Source organism: Carlito syrichta, unplaced genomic scaffold (assembly GCF_000164805.1).
Source record: "Carlito syrichta isolate Samal-C Ts95f unplaced genomic scaffold, Tarsius_syrichta-2.0.1 Scaffold313430, whole genome shotgun sequence".
In the NCBI taxonomy this organism is placed as follows: Eukaryota; Metazoa; Chordata; class Mammalia; order Primates; family Tarsiidae; genus Carlito; species Carlito syrichta.
The window spans coordinates 20,156-40,691 of NW_007257526.1; the positions used below are offsets into that span (position 1 = coordinate 20,156).

A 20,536-nucleotide genomic window follows, 5' to 3' on the forward strand; every position below is an offset into this window, starting at 1 on the left:
AAAAAAAAAAAAAAAAAGTTTTCTGTACTGTGACTGTCTAGGAGGAGAGTTAACAAGTCATAGAAGGATGTTCTTTACAAGTAATCACTGCTTTCCAAGGTGGTTGCACCACTTATGTTTCTGCCAGTGATGTACAGAGTTCCTATTCATCCATATCCTTGTCTACATTGTCTATTGTTAGAATTTTACATTTTTATGTGTCAAGGGGTGAAAACAGGATTTCTTAATTTGCATTTCTTAGAGTACTAATAGGGTTTTAAATCTTTCTATGCATTGATTAGCTATTTTTGTTTCATCTGTGAAATACTGATGTCTTTTGTCATTTTCCCTGTTGATTTATCTTTTTCTCTTTTATTTATACTAGCTCTTTGTATAGTCTGAATACTGATCTTTAGTTTCACTTTCTCTTTGGTCTCTTGATGAACAGAAGTTCTTTATTTTTGTTTGATATTGTTTATTATAATTTTTATGATTAGAGTTTTATGGAATTTTGAAAAATCTTTACTGCATAAGGATAGAAGCACTACCTTATATTTATGAGGGTGTCAGTTTTGCTCTATACATCTAAATCTTTCATTTACCTGTAATTGATTCTCACTGATGGAATGGATTCAAGTTCAGTTTTTTCCTTCATAAATAACTACTTGTCCTGATTCCATTTATTGAATACCCTTTTCCTGATTGGCCTAAAATGCCTCCTCTCTCTCATGTATGCTGTTTCCTGGCTGTGTAAGGCTTCATCTCCCGACCATCCTGTCCACTTATAGTTTCTTGCTGTTATTTGTTCTTGTCTTTCAGTTTCACTGAGGAATATTTTGGTGCAGGTTTCTTTTGGTTTACTCATGTGTCCTTTTCGTTATATGCTATGTGCCCGTATTTGCAAGTGCTTGTCTTCTGTGATTTCTGGAAAATTATTTAATCATATCTTCAAATATTGCCTCTTTTTAATTCTCTCTTCTCTTTCCTTCTGGAATTCTGGGTAGAAATATATTAGACCTTTACAAATTATCTTCCGTGTGTCTTAAACTTCTTTTATATTTTCCATTCTTTTTGATCCTCTAGGTGCATCTTGGATAATTTCATCAGCTCTGTCGTTCATCAATTCAATAACACTCTCTTTACACTGCTGTTTAATACTTTCACTGAGGTTTTTATTTTTTCAGCAACTATACTTTTTATTTTTGAAAGTTCAAATTTATACTTCAAGCATATCTTGTAATTTCTAAAATCTCTTGTTGTTTGCTAATTTTTATGGTTCCCATCTTTTATTCCTTTAAAGTGCTTACAATTTGCAATTCTAAATTCTTTTCTTTTCTTTTTTTTTTTTTTTTTTGAATTGGAGTCTCACTCTGTCACCCAGACTAGAGTGCAGTGGCCACTCCTGGTCACTGCAGCCTTGCCTGCTGGGCGCCAGCGATCCTTCTGCCTCAGCCTTACAAGTAGCTGGAACTGCAGACGCGCGCTACCACGCCTGGCTAATTTTTGATTTATGGTAGAGATGAGGTCTCACCAAGTTGCCCAGATGGGTCTTGAACCCGCGGGATCAGGCAATTCACTCACCTCAACCTCTCAAAGGCGCGGGATTACAGGCTGAGCCACCGAGCCGGCTTGCAATTCTAAATTCTTTATCTGATTATCTGAAATCTTGAGGTGGTGGTCTAAATCTGTTATTTGTTGTTTTTGAGGCTCCTGTACATGGGGATGTATTTCCGTTGGTGTTTGATTTTGGATTATGAGTTCCTAGAAGTTTCACCGGGACAACACTTAACATTGTTTCTCCCTCTACTCCAGGGGTGCTACTTTAATACTAGAGTCTTGGTCCTTTGCCACTGGTGGTGGTAATAAGGGATTTACCACTGCAGTAGCGCCATTCCATAGCCCTGACTTCTGCTCACTTTTGAGGGGGATCTCTCAGAGGTTCCTTTTCTTCCTGTTTGCCCCAAATCCCAACTAAAGTTTCTGTAGGTCTAATTCTATGGTTGGAGGATATTTTGTCTCCCATAGAGTCAGGAGCAAAAGAGCCTGTATCCTTTTTTTTAATTAAGGAAATATCCTGAGTATATTTTCTTTTAGCACATTAGGTACATATAATCCTTCTTTAAGGCAGTATAATCATTTTTTATATAGTGTTAATCTTCTAAATATTTCATTCATAACTTCTTTTTTTAGCCTAAGAATTGCTTTTTATTTTAATTGCACATCCTGTGCTCCCATCCCTTTGCATTTGTTTGCTTGTTTAGTTTTCGTTCCCTTCGTTGATTTATTGAATGCTGGGGTTTTTTTTTAATGCACTCTGCAGTGGGGGCCCTCCAGCTTACAGTGTTGTTCCCTCTCACCAGTCCTGGGTTTTGGTTGTTCACTTACAGGATCTTATCCTTCAATATTCAACTCAAAGACTAAAATTAACATATCAGGTACATTATCAAGTTCATCCTTCCCTCTTTCCTTCCCTTTGTCTCTCCCTCCCTCTTTTCTTCCCTCCCTCTATCCCTTCCTCCCTCCCTCCATCCCTCCATTCCTCTTTCCCTCCTTTCTTCCTTCCCTCTGTCCCTCTTTCCCTCCTTTTCCCTCCCTTCCTTCCTCTCTCCATCCCTCCCTCTTTCCCTCCTCTTTTCTTCCCTTTCTCCCTCTCTTTATCTGTCCTTCCATCCCTCTTCCCTTCCTCTTTCCCTCCCTTCTTTCTTCCCTCTATCCCCCCCTCTGTCTTTCCTTCCCTCCCTCTTATTGCCCCCTAGATTTATACTCTTTGGGGATTTAATTTCTTCTACTCATGTACAGTTGATTGTAAGTTCTTGCCTCCTGTTCTGTAGTCTCTTTCTCTTACTTGTCTCTGAGCCTCTTTCCCACCATTAGAAGTCTTGCCCCTCAATCCTGAACCACCATAGCAGTTCCATAGCCATTTTCTTCTTCACTCTGATCTACCCCACATATAACCACTAGATTTATCTTTCTAGTTATGTGTTTCGCCACAGCAAGCTGTTGCCTGGAACAGTAGCTGCTCCTTTTGTTGATATTGGGTCAGAAGGCCTAGACCTAAGGTTCGGGAGGCTGCCCCTTAGAAGGCCTGCCTTCCTTCTCTTTCTTCTCCTTCACCTGGCTGCCCTGGCGGCCTGCTGTAATCAATGTCTTTTCCTGCACATAGAACTTGCCAGTCACCATCCAGTGTTTCCTGCCTCAACTTCCCTCCTGTCTTCCCCCTACCACTTCAAGTCCATCACCTTCTTGAACTGCTCTGCTGGAACCCTGAGCCAATAACACAACACTTTATTCTGTATGCCTTTCAGAAACTGTTCATTTATATGTTTTGCTCATGTATGTTGGAATTATTTTGTGTACATTTTGTTTATCCAAGTGAATCTTAGATTTTTAGAGGCTGCAGATTGCCTCCTGATTTTTTTATCCTCCATATTTAATGCCAGACTTGGTGTTAAGCAGTACTCAGGAGGATCTGTGGCACTTGTAAACAGGAAGGCCCTGAGTGGACCCCTGGGAGTCTGGGTGGAGCCTGTATCTCCCTGCCAGCATGCTCAGCATTGCTGTAGGTGATGTAGGCCTTCTGGAGTGGTATCTATCCATGCTGGCTCAACTGGAGGAACAAATAGAACTTTAGAATAAATTACTTCTGTGTAACTTATATCCCTTAGATCAGTTTAATTGGGTGTCAGATGACAAAGTAGAAAATAGAAACTAAAGTTTCAGATCTTGAGCAATACAAAATTCGATTATAGTAATTTTTAAGCACATATTTCCTTAAATGGAATGTTGCTATTATTATTATTTATTTCTTTTTCTGTAGAAATTTGGGCTAGAAAGTTAGCAGTCTTGTAAAAATAAAAACTTTCCTGCAATAAATGCAATCTTTCTTTTTGTCTGAAGATTTTAGTACGAAGAAGCAGCAGCCCAGCTGAATTGGATTTAAAAGATGATTTGCAGCAGACACAAGGAAAGTGTAGGGAAAGACAAAAAAGTAAGTTCAAAAGTCTAACTGCAGAGCAAATGTGTTGTCTTCTTTTTACTTTCTAACATGAATGATATCAACTGAAAAGACGTGGTTGTGAAATGGCACTTTTTTGTTCCTGGAATCCCAGGACTGATGAATGGTTACTCCACATATACACTAAAACAGTTCCACTTAGTTGTCTCTGAGAGGCCTTTCTACCTGGGGCCTTTCCCCAGGTGAGGCTGACGACTTGGGAGAGCAGATAGACAGAGAAAGAAAAATGATCTTCCCAGAAATTTCCCACAGGCTAGGAGCAAAAAGCTTCAGAAGTACATTGAAAGCAATGGGATAAGTACTTTAAAGTAACATTTAACCAGACTCCTGAGAGACATGATCAAATGGTGTAAGGCGTAGCCTCAGTACTCGCTTTCCTGAAGTCAGGTGCCAGCCTGCCTTCTCGGAGTGGCACAGGGAACACGTCCTACAAGTCCAGGGTGGCTTTTTCTGGGTGCACAGGGGCTCTTTTCACACTCTCCCTTCACCCTGTTGGTCTGGAGTTCTGTGAGGATGGTGTTAGCACCTAATAGCTTGGTCATCTGGCTACAGAGACAACTTTTAGTTCTTTGTGAGTGACTCAAGGACAACACTTTAGAAACAGTGAGGCTGGGGGACTGTCAGCAGCAGGTACTGTAAGCAGACAGATGGGTAGACACATGAATTATTATGAAGTAGACTGTAGACTTTGAGGAGCAGAACTGTCTAGATTTGTTTTATATCACACTAAATAGCCCTGTCATTCTTAATAGCCCAGTCTCATTATATTATAACAAATGAGAACGTATTAATGTTGACAGAGGGAATTTCTGTTATTGAGATTCTGTAATTTTTGGACACCACAGCCCCAGATGACCTGAGTGAATCACCCTGGCTTTAAGTCTACACGTCAGGTTTGAGAGATACAGCACCCTTAGGCTCTTCTAGCTGGCAAATCAAGGTGTATTGGGGGTGGGATGGGTCATCACCCTCATTTTAGAAGTCTCAAGAATTTAGGACTTGTCATAATCCTCTGGGTATATGGGATTCTGAGCACAAATACCTTGGAAAGAATGCCACTTTGATATAATGTGGTGCCTGTAATGGCTATTAGTGTCCTGTACTTGGAAGGCTTATTGTGTTGACCAGGACCCCACATGGGAATCTTTGGGCCCCTTCCAAGTCCTGCAGGTTCTGCCCAAGCCCCTGAATGATTCCTGCTGTGTCTGCTATTTAAGGGCTTAGTGACTTGTGTATCAGTGACGGTGACCATTCTGGTTTTCAGCTGTTTTTTAATCTTAAACTCCCACTCTTCCCTTGTGCCAGGCGAAAGTGCCAGCAGTGACTCAGCCCTGGGCTACTCCCATGAGGCAGAGCTCGCCATGACTGCATGGCAGCCAGGCGAGGAGGACCCGGAGCTAAGCACGCCCACAGACGTTGTGGCTGACTCGGATGCCCGCCACTGGTTGCAGCTGAGTCCCACTGATGCTTCCAACTTGACAGGTAACTGCATGTTTGAGAAAGAGGCAGTTGGACGGTCCTACAACTTCCTAGTTGCAGGAAGTCCAGAGGTCCTTTAGTGCAGTGATGGTGAGGGTACCCTCTCCAGGAACACTGGTGTGGCTACCCAGTCAATGGGCAGGTCAGCCTGAGTTCTTGGAGTCCTGTATGTCGAGGAAGCCATGTTATGAACATCGTGAGGAAAGTGGGTGCTGTTCCTGGCAAGCGTCTGCCATCCCTGCTCTAGTTAACCAATTCTGGAAAGAGAGAAGAGTGACTTTTTCAACTTTTCTGTGTTGTAAATTCAGGATAAGTCAAGGAATTTAGGTAGCTTATTGATAAATATTTTTTTTAAATTTATATTATAATACATTTTATACATTCTGCGTAAGTTATGACATACACAGTCTGTAAGTTATGAGGCACAGTAATGAAACAAACACCAGTGAGTCTATTTCCCAGCTATAGAGCTAGGTCAGTACCTAAAACAGTACAGTCCCCAGAGGCCCTTCTCAAGTCCTTCCCCACTCCCGTTGTCCTGGGACCCTAGCCCAGATTTGTTTTCATAATAATTCCCTTGATTTCTTTATAGCTTTATCACATGTGTGTATGTCCTCAAACAATATGTTGTGTAGTTTTGTTTCTGGACTTTCTAAAAAATGACATCATACTCTGCATTTTTTGCCACCTGTTTTCTCTCAGCATTATGTTTCTAAGTTTCATGCATGGACAACAGAGCCAGACTTTCTGGGTCTGCATCAGGGCTCTGCAAAGGAATTGCTGGGTAGGCTTGAGCTACTTCCTTAATCTCTGTTCTTCAACTTCCTCGTCTGTAGATAGGGACAATGATAGTGCCCCCTCCTAAAGTGTTGGAAGAACAAGGGAGTGGACATCTAAATCAGGTGCCCAGAACAGCATGTGTGGAAGCACCTGCAGTTTCAGCTGTGCACATGCACACACAAACACAGATGTACACACACACACACACACACAGACATACACACATAGACACAGACATACACAGACATAGACACAGACACACATAGGCACACAAATACAGACATAGAAGCAGACACACAGACACAGGTGTAGACACACAGACACATGCACAGAGACACACACACAGGCACACGCACAGACACAGACTCACACACACAGACACAGGCACAAACACAGACACCACACATAAGATGACCTCACAAAGGCTCAGCTCCCTTGCTTGTGTGTCTGGGCTGTTGAGAATAGAGACATCATGGAGAAGCTAGGTTTTTGTTTTGCGTTGTGTTGTGAATTGTCAGGAGAGACCAATGTTGTGAGGACTGCAGTGTGAGTCCTTCCTGGCTGCCACATTCATGTTACACACAGATATTCTGTAGGGAAAAACCACCATCATGGAGGGAAACCATAGTACATGTTAAGAGGGTTAGTAAAATGCTATAAGTCATTTTAAAACTATTAACATAAAGAATAAAATTTTTCCTTAATTGAATTTTTTAACTAAGTTTCCTTTTTCACTATGATATAAAATTTAACCAAGGTCTTTGATGTTTTGGGTATTTCTTGATGGAGTAATGTTAAAACTGCATAAAATTAGCATATAAAAGTAGTATTAGATAAAATTCTTTGTAGCACAGATGGTTTTGACTAATAATACTATAAATTTATAAGGAATTTAACAGCATATGAAGAACTTTGAGGCATCCTCTTTGATCCTGTGTGGTAAGCAGGCCAAGTCTTAGCATATCTGTTTCAGAGATAGGGAAACTGAGACCCAGAGAAGTTGTGTTGTGAAGCTAGATAGTAAGTTTGGGAGATGGAACTAGCTTCCACTGCATGTTGACTTCACATGCAGTGCTGTGTCTGCTCTTTCCACTAAGTTGCTGTTAAAGTTACTACTGTAGAGGCTTGAGAATCATTACAGATTAGCTGAGAGAAACTCATCATCATAGTACTACACAAGGCAAGCCCGAATCTTCAGTAAGTTGAATTCCCTTAAACATTAATTATTTTTATTGAAATGAAAGAGAATTAGGTGATTACTTCTTCTGTCTGTTCTTTGGAAAGATTAGTTTTGATCCCAGTTCAGAACGTGCATCGGACGGCTCAATTGAATAAACGTGTGTGAGGTAATTTTATATGACGCACTCCATGTTGTGATTAACTCCTCCAAATACTTAGTTGTTCTTTGAAATACTAATATGGAGAATCAGGACTCTCAGTTCAATAGTTCATCTTGTCATCTGTGAAAAGGACAAACTGTAATATGATAAGCCTTAAGGATTATCACAGTTCTGAATTTAACTTTCTGTTCTTAAGAGAACAATTTCTTCATAAATGTACAAAATAAAACTCCTATTAGTCTGATTTTTAGGACATGCAAAGGGAAATAACTTAGTATATCTTTGTTTCTCATTGAATGATCCTACCAATTATCAAATGCTTAAAATAATAAACTGCCTCTAAAATCTTAAGTTCTTTCATCACTGACAAAGCTAACAGTTTGCTTTTATATTTGTTTTCTCATTTAAATCATTCACATTTGCCAGGAAAAGCAATTACATTTATTGTGCATTATTTTAATGTGTGCCTAGGATTTTTAATCAGATGTAGTAAGACATAAATACATGGAAATAACTGTCATGAAGGAAGAAGTTGATGCTCACAGGTCCCTGGGAACAGGAGCCATTCTAGAAATACCAGGGTTGGTCAGGAGACAGAAGGGACACACTTGGGCAACAGGCTTCATTGTCATCTCCATGGGAAAACAAGGTGAGGCAGGACTAGCAGATTTTGGATTGCAGGTGTGAATCATTTCAGAGCACAGGGCTGTTTCCAGTTGTCTAGAGCACAGGGCTGTTTCCAGTTGTCTAGTACCTGGCCCTGGGGGATTAGGCCAGGGTGTTGACTTGGTGTGGGAGAGTTGGCTAGAGGGGGTTGAGGGAGGATGTGGATTTTGGATCAGTTGGTTTGCATATGAAAGGCATGCTCCCTAGTGAACTGTCTGCGAATCTCTAGGACGACATGGAAGCAACCTTAGTGTCTATCAACAAGTGACTGGGTAAAGAAAATGTGATGTGCACACACACACAATGGAATACTATTGAGCCATAAAAAGAATAAATGTTTTTTGCAGCAACATGGATAGAGCTGGAGGTCATTAAGTGAAATAACTCAGAAAGTCATATACCACATGTTCTCACTTACGAGTGGGAGCTGAATAATGTGTCCACAGAGTGTGGAATTATGGACATTGGAGACTAAAGGATGGGAGACAGGAGGGGGTGAGTGGTGAGAAACTACTTTAAGATAAGTGCAATGTACATTACGGGTGATGGTTGCACTAAAAGCTCAGACTTTACTACTAGCAATGTATACACGTAAGGAAACTGCACTTGTATTCCTTAAACTTACATTAAAAAAAAAGAGTACAGAAAATAAGAAAATATAGTAATACATGTATAGATGTAGAGGTAATGATTTGGCTCTACAGTTAAGAATCAGTATTGTTGCTTACCTTATCCATTATTTAGCAAATAACCTTTTGATCTAGAAATATTGATTTAGGAGCTATGAGAAATAAAAAGATGAATAGGTCATAACCATTATATTCTCAGGTGCTTACAAAGAGGACAGAAAACAAGACGTTTATCCTAATAGACACAGTAATGTGATAATGTTACGAGATTTACTTAAAGTTATAATCAAAGGACAGGCAAATAGACTAATAGAATATAGTATACACATTATACATATGTAATATAGACTATATAGAATAAAGAATGTAGACTATAAAGCACAGAACTTAGTGTACACAGATGTGGAATTGTGATAAGATCTGACAAGGAAAGAATGTACGTTCAAGTATAACAAGTATTTAGCCTATTTAGCCATATGGAAAAGAATGAAATAGAATCTCTACCTCACACCAGGCCCAAAGTCAATTCCAGAGTGATAAAATGCATAATATGAAAAGGAACATTTAAAAATGGAAGAAAATATCTTCTTAAAAAAAAATTATTTTTTAAAAAAAAAATAATTTAAAAAAATCCATGATTTTGAGGTAGGGAAGATTTTCTTAAATGAGAAGCAAACAAATAAAAATCAAAGACCAAAACCTAACCATATGAAAAGTATCAGTAATTCAGCCCCAACAAATCGTAACCTTTCTCTTTATTACCAGAGAATCTTTTACCTGAAGGGTAAAAGCCATCCTTGGAAACTCTGTCCTTTCCAGGTTTCTGCCAGCTCCATGATTAAGTTTTAAGGTGAGGTTTGGTAGGAAATGTTATCCAGCATCTTGATGTAGCTGGGAGGGTCTAGGGTCTTCCCCTGTAGGAACTCTAGCTCTGGGAGGGACTTCTTGTATTTTGGGTTGCAGGTGGCTCTTGGCTTGGGGATGGTGCAGGAGAGGAGAAAAATATTCAGTAAATCCTCGAGTTATGAACACATATTCCTTCAGCTTTATATACAGCTAAAAACGGCAAGTAAATCTTAACTCTAAAAATAATAAACCTGTAAGACACTTTCAAAGTCTCTTTTGTGTTTTATTTTTTAACCAAATTCTATTTCATTGTAGAGATGTGGAGTACACGTTAGAGTTAACCACACAGTAGGCTGCGTGCAGGTGGAGTTTGGGCCTCTTCCTGGTCCTTGCTCCCCCTGGTTTAGGACCAGGTAGTCCTGCATCCAAATATTACAGAAATGTTTTTACCATCTTTGTTTGTAATTATGGCTGTGAATATGGCTTACCTTCCCTGTTACCTGCCACTAAAACTGTTTTTGCAGGAATGGTTTGTCAACATTTCCTGTCATCACATTGTTTTTGGCATTTTCACCAGACTTTGATCTCTTTTGAGGTCGTGAATATTGTAAAGAAAAATAACAGTGGTAGCTACCATAGCACTGGGAGCTCAGCTTCTAAAATCTGAACAGTGAGCAGTGGGTGTCCTTGCAAAGCAGACAAGGAAGGAGTGCAAAGCAGACATAGCACTCAGGCCGCAGTGGTGAGCAGCAGACACCTGCTTGCTGCTTCTCCTCCTTGGTTGTGGATGGCCAGGCCTGAACTTTCTGGTTCTAGAGTTACGGTATTTTGCTCGAAACCTTGAACTTGTGTCTTATATTTAGTTTTAAAATCAAAAGCAAACTTCATTTTCTAAGACAGGGGTTAGGTTTCTTCAATACTCTATGAAACCCACATAAAATTGCAGCCATATGAAATTGCCACTTGGTCATATGTGCCAGTTACCAAGACTGATTTCATGGTAAAATCCTTCCCATATATGAATGGTTCTAAACTTTAGATTTCTCTGTAGAAATCGTGTGTATTTGGAGAAAAGTGATACAATTTTGTTTGGTAAGAATTCCCACTTTAATTAAAAAAACTTAAACAACTCTATAGCATTTACTGATAATGAAGCAAAAAGATATTAGGCTAGTATACCAGCTTGCTAGTGAAATAGAAATTGGTATTTTTAGGGTGAACATGAAATTTTCTGAAATCTCTTAAATCCCCGTTTTAATTAAGTGCTTCTTCACTGAAAAACCATCTACATGTAAAATGTCAGCATCTGTTCTGTTACTTATGCCACCAGCAGAAAAATTCTGTGTAAAAACATTGCAATTCATTAAAAATTTTTTAATAATAATATTGAGGAAACTCATACAGGCATTTCAGAAGCTTCTAAAGGAATCAGTATATCTTGATAATGTGATGGAGGATGTTGCCTAGGATTTTATCATTGAGACATGCGTTTATCTGAGTGTAAAGCAGTATTGAGACAGATTTTTCACATGAGATCCTTTCATAACTGAAGATGTGTTCACTGGCAGGTAGCAGGGAGGTGCAGGTAAGTGGCACCTGTTCTTCTTTTACTTAGGGTGTTTACTTGAGCAAAGCCCCAGTGTGATTGGAAGGCAGGGGGCCGATCTCTATTTTGGTGGCTGCATTTTTGGGGATGGGGGTTGGGAATAAAACAAAGCTGTAAATTATCTCATTCCCCTTCCCCCCAAGGGACGGACGATGCCATGGCGCCATTTATTAGGACAGCAGATGCCATGTTATGCTGCTTGTTCACTTGGGGCACTGTTGTTTCACAGGCTTCCTTGATACTGGACTTTGAGACTTCACATTAGGAGCATACGTCTCTCTCCTGAGGCTTTTACAATTCAGTCAGAGAACTCAGCCATTCGCAGGCTTTTGCTCGCTGCCTTCAGGGCACAGTGTGTAAGAATTCCAGTTTGGGTTATATCTGCTTGTTTCCACCTGTCTCTCAGTTAAGCACATGATACTTCTCTGGGAGCTATAGAAGGGTTTTCCTTTACTGCAGAAGGAGCAGTGCTCCTGTGCTTGGGTACACCTCTCTATGATGCCCCATGTCATCCTTATAAGATCCAGTTTCAATTTCTTGGGATCTTTTCATCACCAGCAGAATAAACTGTTGGTGTCATTCTGGGGTCTGTCCTGGCTCCTTTTCACGTTCATCCTTCTCACCTCTTGTGGCCCTTGTCCTTCCTCTGCTTGAGTTTCCCAGGTCTGGAGACTGTGCTCCAGCCTCTTTGGGCATTACAAACACCAGCACCAGAGACACTGAAGGTGATGTCCAGTGGTGGTTAATAGTTGCCTGGAAGTCAATCTGATTTATTTGTATGGGGTGAGGGACATAACTTTGGACGTAATTATGTTAAGAACATAATGTGCTCTCTTAAAAAAAATAGGAAAAGAATAGCAGAATAGCATAGTAAGTAGTCAATAAAAGAGTCCTAACAAAACTAAAAGCTTACATGCACAACTAGAAAGCAAATAACAAGAGAAAAGACAACCAAAAACCATTCTTTTAAAACACTAGTAAAAGTTGATAAACAGGTAAGATTGATCAAGGACAAAAAATTGGGGTGAAAAAGGGAACAACTACAAAAACAATATAAAATTTGAAAATAATATAGTATCCTATTCAAATAAATTGATCAAAACAAAGAATAATTTCTAATTTTATTGAACCTTCAAATAAAAGAGAAACTTCATCTTTTCCATCCCATTCTGTAGAAAGAGAAAGAAGCTCTCTAACTTCTGTTATCTACCTGTGTTACCTTGATAACAAAACCAGATAAGGTCAACATGAAAAAGCAACATTAAAGATCATTTTACCTATAAGTGTATAAGCAAAAAATTCTAACCAAAGTATTAATAAAATCTTAGACGGTCGGAAAAAAATACCACACCTCAGGGCTAAGAGAAGTTCATTACAGAAATGCAAATGCAAAAAAAAAGAAAAAATCTATTGTAAGAAAGACATCAGAGAGATCCGAATTGAGGAATATCCTATAAAACACCTGACCAAGTGCTCTTTGAACTGTCAAGGTCATCAAAAGCAAGAAAAGTCTGAGGAACTGCCAGGAGGAAGCTGTGGAGGCATGACAATTGTCAGGTGATGTTCAAATGAACTTCTGGAACACACAAAAAATTAGATAACAGGAAATCTCAATAAAATATAGACTTTATAGTAATGTTTCAGTATTGGTTTGTTAATTGTAACAAATATTCCATTCAAAGATAAGATGTTAACAATAGGGGAAACTAGGTGTGGAGTATGTGGGGACTCTTCACAATTTTGTATGAATCCAAAACTATTTTTGAAAAAGTAATTCAGGGAAAAGTCATCAAAGAGAAAATAAATGTATTAAAGCCAACCATAAAAATTATAAGACAAATAAGCAGGTTTAAGAATAAGCTAAAGAGATAAATGACAAGGACATTTTTGAAAACTCTATTAATGCATATTCAATTAAACATAGACTGGACAAACACAAATAGCCTCACTTATACCGTAAGTTGTCCTGTGTGAGCCACAGTGAAGGGAATTTATGTTAAATAAGATGTAAATCCCCAAGGACAAAGATGGCAGGAGAAGGACAGTAGCAACCAACTTTTGTAGTTTCAAAACAGGTGGCATGTGGTGAACAATTTGTCAGAGAGCATGGAATGCTATGACAGCAGTAGAGAACAGCTAGAAGCAACCTAACCTAGTGAGTGCAGATTCTCTAAAATGGTTAGGAAACTGCCCATGGAAGGGAACTACAGAAGTAGGGGGTTAAGAACTAAAAACAAGAAAGCTATTTGTCCTTCTGTTTAAGGACTAGTCAGGGCTCTGTTGCCTGCAGGCTGTGGGTTTTTCACCCCAGAAGATGGTGAAAGTAAATTAGGAGTTTCTGGCTTGGAGTCACTGACATTTGGCTGAATGCAGAGATGCTGTCTTGAAAACAAAGATATTAAATGAGAATGTACATACTCTCTGGGCAGGGGAGAATCTTTTCCCTGGAATCTGAGTTCTAAGGAAAAAAATCTCAATATACATATATTTGAGGTTTTTCGAGAACATGATGACTCACCAAAGACCACGCCTGCTTCTAGACTGAGCTTCCATTCAGCCCTGAGCATGAAGAGCTGCTGAGAGGTTGTTGGAGAACTGAGCACAGAATTGAGGAAAGAAACCCAGGCCAGAAATGGGCATGTAGAAAGGTGAGAGCGCAGATGATGTTTAAATAAGTGTGGCATTCAGCCTGGATAAGACTGAGAAGGAGGCGAATATAGGTGGAGAAGAGCCCTTGCCCTTCCAAACACACAGATCTGAGACCGGAAGGAAATCCAGGTGAGTGCTATGCCTGGCCCATGAGTGAAGCAGTTCCGGAAGGAGACTGTTGGCTCCATCCTTTGCAGCTGGTGCTGCGCAGGGAGCACTGCAAGCTACATGGAGTCATGCTGGCCAGCACAGTGCTGGTGGGTGGAGGGGCTGGGGGCACATGAGGACAAAGCCTCCAGGTTGGGGATGAGAGGAGTGCACTTGGTCCTGGAAGCAAACCTAAGCCTGATGGTGAGGATGGGGCCTGAGAAGAAGCCTGATGCAGCGAAGAAGCCAGGGTGACAAGGACTAAGACCATGTAGTGTAGGCAAAACGTTTGCTGCTGTTGGGAATAAGCACAGCCTACAAAATAAACTTTTTGTTTCAGTGCAACATTTTTCATTTTAGGAAAATGTGTTTTTGGCTGCTTTTCAGTTTTCTCTAAAAATTCAAAGGCTTATGATTTTAGGAAGCTCGAGGCTTACTCAATCCAGCCTTCCCCAGTCGGCCTCCAAAAATCACTTCGTCACTTAAATGATATAGACTGAGATACATATACAAATCAATCCAGTCTTCATTAGCCATGCGTTTCAAGGGAAGGCACTTCACGTCTCATGATTACATCTGTAGTATAGAGACAGACGCGCCTTGGACTCGTTGGAGCCCCCAGCCAGGGCCTCTACACTGGCCTGCTCCTGCCTGGCTCTTCCCCACAGCTGCATGGCTCACTTGTTTCCCAGGCTTGCGTCACATATCTTTAGTTTCCAGAGAAAAGCAAGACCTCAGGGAGGCACCTCTCCATACCAGTTAGCATGTTTAACACTTTAAAAACAGGCAGTACCCAGTTCTAGTGAGGAGGTGGAGCAAGCAGAGGCCTGTGCTTTGCCAATAGGCGTGTCTGCTGGGACAGCACCTGGAAGCAACTTGACAGCTTCTCTCTTCAGTGTAAGATTTGGCAAGCACACTTAGAAGACCCAGGACTCTCGTTCCTAGGTACTTACCAAAGAGCAGTATAAACGTATGTTCACACGAAGACCTGTACCCAGATGCTTATGTCAGCTATATTCATAATCGCCCACAGCAGGAACCAATCTCAGTGTCCCTCAGCAGATGAATGGATAGACTGTGACACATCCACAAGATGAAATGTTGATGAGCAACAGGAAGGAACAGACTGCTGATACCCACAGCCACATGGATGAACCTCAGATGTGCTCTGCTGAGTGAAGGAAAACCAGACAGAAAGGCTGCATGTTATAGGATTCCATGTATATGACATTCTCAAAAAGACAAAACTGCAGGAACAGAAAGCAAAGCTGTGGTTGTGAGGGACTGAGAAGAGGGAGGGGACTGATGATAAAGGGGTCCTCTTTGGAGTGAAGGGACTCCTTCATGTTTTAATTATGGTGGCAGTTTATGGGAACAGTATGAAGGTATACATATCTTTTTTTTTTTGAGTTGGAATCTCACTCGGTTGCCCAGACTGGAGTGCAGTGGCCACTCCCGGTCATCGCAGCCTCAACCTGCTGGGCTCCAGCGATCCTTCCGCCTCAGCCTTCCAAGTAGCCGGAACTACAGGCATGCGCTACCATGCCCAGCTGATTTTTTTAAATTTATTGTAGAGATGAGGTCTCGCTGCCCAGGTGGGTCTCGAACCCACGGGCTCAGGCATTCCACTTACCTCAGCCTCCCAAAGGTGCGGGATTACAGGCTGAGCCACCGAGCCCGGCTTGGTATACATATCTTAAACGTCCTTAAATCTAAAGGAAGAAAACTTCCTGTATGAAAATTCTACCCCCAATAACCCTGACCTAGCCACAGCCATCACACATGTTGCTATGGTACTGAGGCCTTCCCTGGCCACCCATTTCCATGACACTGTTTCCTACCATCCTGCTCAAGTATCTCCCCTTTCATCTTCAACTTATAAACCCTTCACAGGGTTTCCAGGAAGCATATGTCATCTCTACTTTGTTCTTTTAGTTGGAAGAATCAAAGTCATTTGACCTTTCTTCATCAATCTTTTTTTTTTCCATCCTTTCAAATCCTCAGTCATTTAACAATTTTACCTTAATTATTCTACTCTGAATACATAAATTTTTGACACAGATAATTTTTATTAAAGAAAAAAACTGCAGTGATGAAGTCAAGATTGTGCTTACAGAGTAAACCTATGTTTTTCTCCATAGATAGCAGCGAATGCCTTGCAGATGACTGTAGCATCATTGCTGGAGGGAGCCTCACAGGTTGGCACCCAGACTCCGCTGCTGTGCTGTGGCGAAGAGTCCTGGGCATTCTTGGAGATGTGAACAACATCCAATCACCCAAGATTCATGCCAAAGTGTTTGGCTACCTCTATGAACTCTGGTACAAGCTAGCAAAGGTATGTCCTGCTGCGTGACTTGTTCTAATCCAGGAAAATGTATCATCTAATGTAAAAACTGTGTTGCAATTAACTACTGAACATATTCTGAAATACAAATTAGGCATTTAGACAAAGTGCATTTGATTATTAAAGAATATGTCATAATATATACATATAGAGTGGATTAAAGAATACATCATAATATATACACACAGAGTTTGAATATTTTATTAACGTAGAAGTTATTTCATTTAATGCAAAAGTAGAATAATTATTATATAATACTAAAAATGGATAATAAAGAGTTTTACTTGTTTTTTTAATAAATGTGATACTTGTTTTATTGTATAAAATTTGAAAAATATAGAAAAATGCAAAAAAGAAAATTAATATCATCCACAGAAATAACCAATATTAACATAGCTTTATTTCTTCTGATAAACACATTTTTATAAAGGTACTTAGAGTACATGCAGTTTTCATTCTGGTTTTTGTTTTGGTTCTAACATACATTTTCCCTTGTTATTTTGTTCAAAAACTTTCATGTTTGTACAGTATAACTTATTAAAACATTGTGATTTGGAGTTCAAGACCTCTCTGGACATTAATATTTAAGGAAAAACAATGCCATTGTTTTGTATTGAAATCTGAAACCACATAGAGAAAGCCAGACAAATAATTCAAAAGGACAGTAGATCACACAATAAAAGAAAAACTTGTAAATATTATATGTTTTTATCAACGTACAGAAATTTAATGGGAAGCAGCTGTTTGGTCACAGAAAACAATATTGAAATGCTGTTGGGTTAACTGGAATGTTGCCTTCCTAAAATTCTCCTGTTTGTGAATTAGATACGGGATAATCTTGCAATAAGCCTGGATAACCAGTCTTCTCCATCTCCTCCGGTCTTGATCCCACCACTCAGAATGTTTGCATCATGGCTATTTAAGGCAAGTGGAGATGTGTTTATTCCTTTATTGCAATTTCCTCTTCCCTTCTGAAATTGAGTTTAAAAAATATAATTGCCCAAGACTGCATGTTTTGAAGACAGGCTGGGTCTTACTAAAGCTACTATACCCCACCTCTCCACAAACAGCTCTTATGCAAAACTGAGAAGTAAATGAACTGTCGAAATGCTCTGCTCTGGGCTTGATTTAATCTGGAAATATCATCTCCTTGGCAGGCGACGACTCTGCCAAATGAGTACAAGGAAGGCAAACTGCAAGCCTACCGGCTGATCTGTGCCATGATGACCAGACGCCAGGATGTGCTGCCAAACTCAGATTTCCTGGTTCACTTTTACCTGGTGATGCACCTGGGATTAACCAGCGAGGATCAGGTATTCCGGGACTCCTTCCTCATGGCTGCCCACTAACTGGAAACTGCACATCACTCTTCAAATACATCAAAAATGTTGAATTTCACAGTAGTCTCAACTCTTTTACACACAGCAACCACAGTGATCTTTCAAAACTAGGAATCGTGTTTCATACCCAGGCTTCTTCTCCCCACTGACTTTGCCTTGTGCTAACTTAGTTTGAATTTTATTGCATGGCTTGTGTGTCCTATCCTCGGCCTGTGTTGTCAATCTCCCTCAAAATACATACTACTACAACAGCTTATTATTTGGGTTCCACATTAGGTATTATTTGAAGACAGTGATCATTTAAAAATGTTTGAAAATTGTAATTTTACTAGCTAAGATGTTTTTTGTGAAAGATTTAACTTATAAGTGAGGGGTCCTGACATTTTTTGATGAGGAGTTACATTTATTTCTCCCAAAGAGTTTTAAGTTTGGATCAAGTTAGAATAAGTAGCTGCTAGCTATAGCCCACTTCTTGTAGACCCTGGGCTTCCAGGGTAGGATTTGACCAGATTCTGGCCTTCCTCCCTTGGGTGTACCCCTGCCAGTTGAGGGCAATTAAAAACAGGGACATGTGGACTCTTTACCTGATGTGAGAATATCAAGGAGGCAAGTGATGTGATTGATTTGTACTTCACAGAGGTTCTTCTGGACTATATTTGAAAATGTGGCGGTGGTAAAATAAAGTGGGAGATCAGGCCTGTAAACAGAGATGAGTTAGGAAACGATTCAGATTAATTAGGAAGTGATATAAGTTTTAAAAATGATAAGAACTAAGATGGAAACACTGGAGATGGGAACTAATGATAGGAGCTAACATGAAAGCATTGGAGATGGGAACTGATGGTAAGAACTAAGAAGGAGCATTGGAGATGGAAACTAATGACAGGATAAAAAATGGGAGCATTTTAGATGGGAACTGAAGATAGGAACTAAGATGGGGGCATTGGAGATGGGAACTGATGGTAAGAGCCGAGATGGGAGCACTGGAGATGGGAACTGATAAGAACCAAGATGGCCTGAATTGTACCCCATGACTTTAAAATAAAAATTAAAAACTAAAAAAAAGGTTCAGAAAAGCAAACAAAAAGTACTAAGATGGGAGTATTCGACATGGAAACTGATGATAAGAACCAAGAAGAAACATTGGAGATGGGAATTGATGATAGGAACCAAGATGGGAGAATTGGAGATGGGAACTGATGGTAAGATCTAAGAAGGAGTATTGGAGATGAAAATTAATGATAGAAACAAAAATGGGAGCATTTTAGATGGGAACTGAAGATAGGAACTAAGATGGGGGCATTGGAGTTGGGAACTGATGATAAGAACCAAGATGGGAACACTGGTGATGGGAATGATGATAGGAACCAAGATGGGAGCATTGAAGATGGGAACTGATGATGAGAACCAAGATGTTCTGAATTGCACCCCACATCTTTAAAATAAAAATTTTTTTTAAAAGGCCCAGAAAGACAAACAATAAAGAACTAAGATGGGAGTATTCGAGATGGGAACTGATGATAAAAACTAAGAAGGAGCATTGGAGATGGGAAAAATGGAGTAGGCAAATCAAGACTTTTAAAGTATTTCATCACTCGGTTTTCTTGACTTGTTAGAGGTATTGGGTGTGCTTAGGAATTTACACCTTAAAGTGTAAATACTTATCAATGAATGAATCACTTATTAACTCCCCACCTGCTGTCTTTTCTATAGTTCTTTTATTCTTTGAATGGACACACAGAGGCAGTATGTGTGATGCAGACACACAGGTCTCTTGATGTCTCTAGGTACATGTAAGAGGTCATTCTCCAGATAAGCCAGCTGTTTTTGTTGCTTCACAATGTACTTGAACCTTTTTGACCTTTTGGCCTTATTTAAAGATGTTGCAGTATATTTCCTGATAAGCACTTTGAGCTTTAATCATTGAGCTTTTATCTGAATTAATAACCATTCTGTCCTAGTGAGTCACCTATCATATGTACTCTGGTTTTGGCAGTGATAGAGTACATCTGTATAGCTGGCTGGACTTAAACCATAGCCTCATTTATTTTCTAGACACATGTAGAAATATGGACATGGGGTAGAATTGTTTGTCCTCCCTGTTCAAATATTTTCTAGCCATCATCACAAGTAGGAGCATCTTTACAGAATGATGCAACTCAGGGTCTGTGGAAGATTCAGGTGTGTAATTAAGGAAGAGAATTAGCTCTATCCAATAATAACGATCTCCTTTAGTGCAAGAATCAAGAGAGGAAAGTTCACTTAATGATACTCTACTCTAAAGCAGTGTTTTGCTAAGATTTTGCAAAAAGAAAAAAATTTACTTGGAAATAATAATCAACTGTAGAACCTTCTCATTTAATGAAAACTAATTAGAAGTCAGCAGTAAGCAGTATTCCTTAGAATTAGTTTTCTAGAAAGTCACATAAACAGGTGTGAGTTTTGAGTTACTTTTGAATTTTAAGGTGTGTTGGTGGAAAATGAAACAATAGAATGAGATGAAATTAGAATGTCCAATAGCACTTGCGAATCTGAAAAATATGATTTTACAAATTATTTTTGTATTTATTATTTTTATTTTTATTTTTATTTTTGAGTGGGAGTCTCACTCTGTCGCCCAGACTGGAGTGCAGTGGCCGCTCCCGGCCACCACAACCTCGACCTGCTGGGCTCCGGTGATCCTTCCGCCTCAGCCTTCTGAGTAGCCGGAATTACA

The 20,536-nt window shown here is 39.7% G+C and overlaps 1 protein-coding gene across 1 annotated transcript in view; it reads left to right on the plus strand.

Annotated features, from left to right (window-relative positions):
* LOC103272984 (ral GTPase-activating protein subunit alpha-2-like) overlaps positions 1 to 20,536 on the plus strand; it is a gene marked incomplete at its 5' end in the record, with an annotated part of 72,562 nt that overhangs the window by 18,670 nt on the left and 33,356 nt on the right. Inside the window, 5 exons of the mRNA XM_008070454.2 lie at positions 3,877 to 3,967; positions 5,300 to 5,476; positions 16,278 to 16,471; positions 17,306 to 17,404; positions 17,638 to 17,793. Of these exons, the coding sequence (XP_008068645.2) occupies positions 3,877 to 3,967; positions 5,300 to 5,476; positions 16,278 to 16,471; positions 17,306 to 17,404; positions 17,638 to 17,793 (717 nt within the window). The remainder of the gene's footprint in view (positions 1 to 3,876; positions 3,968 to 5,299; positions 5,477 to 16,277; positions 16,472 to 17,305; positions 17,405 to 17,637; positions 17,794 to 20,536) is intronic.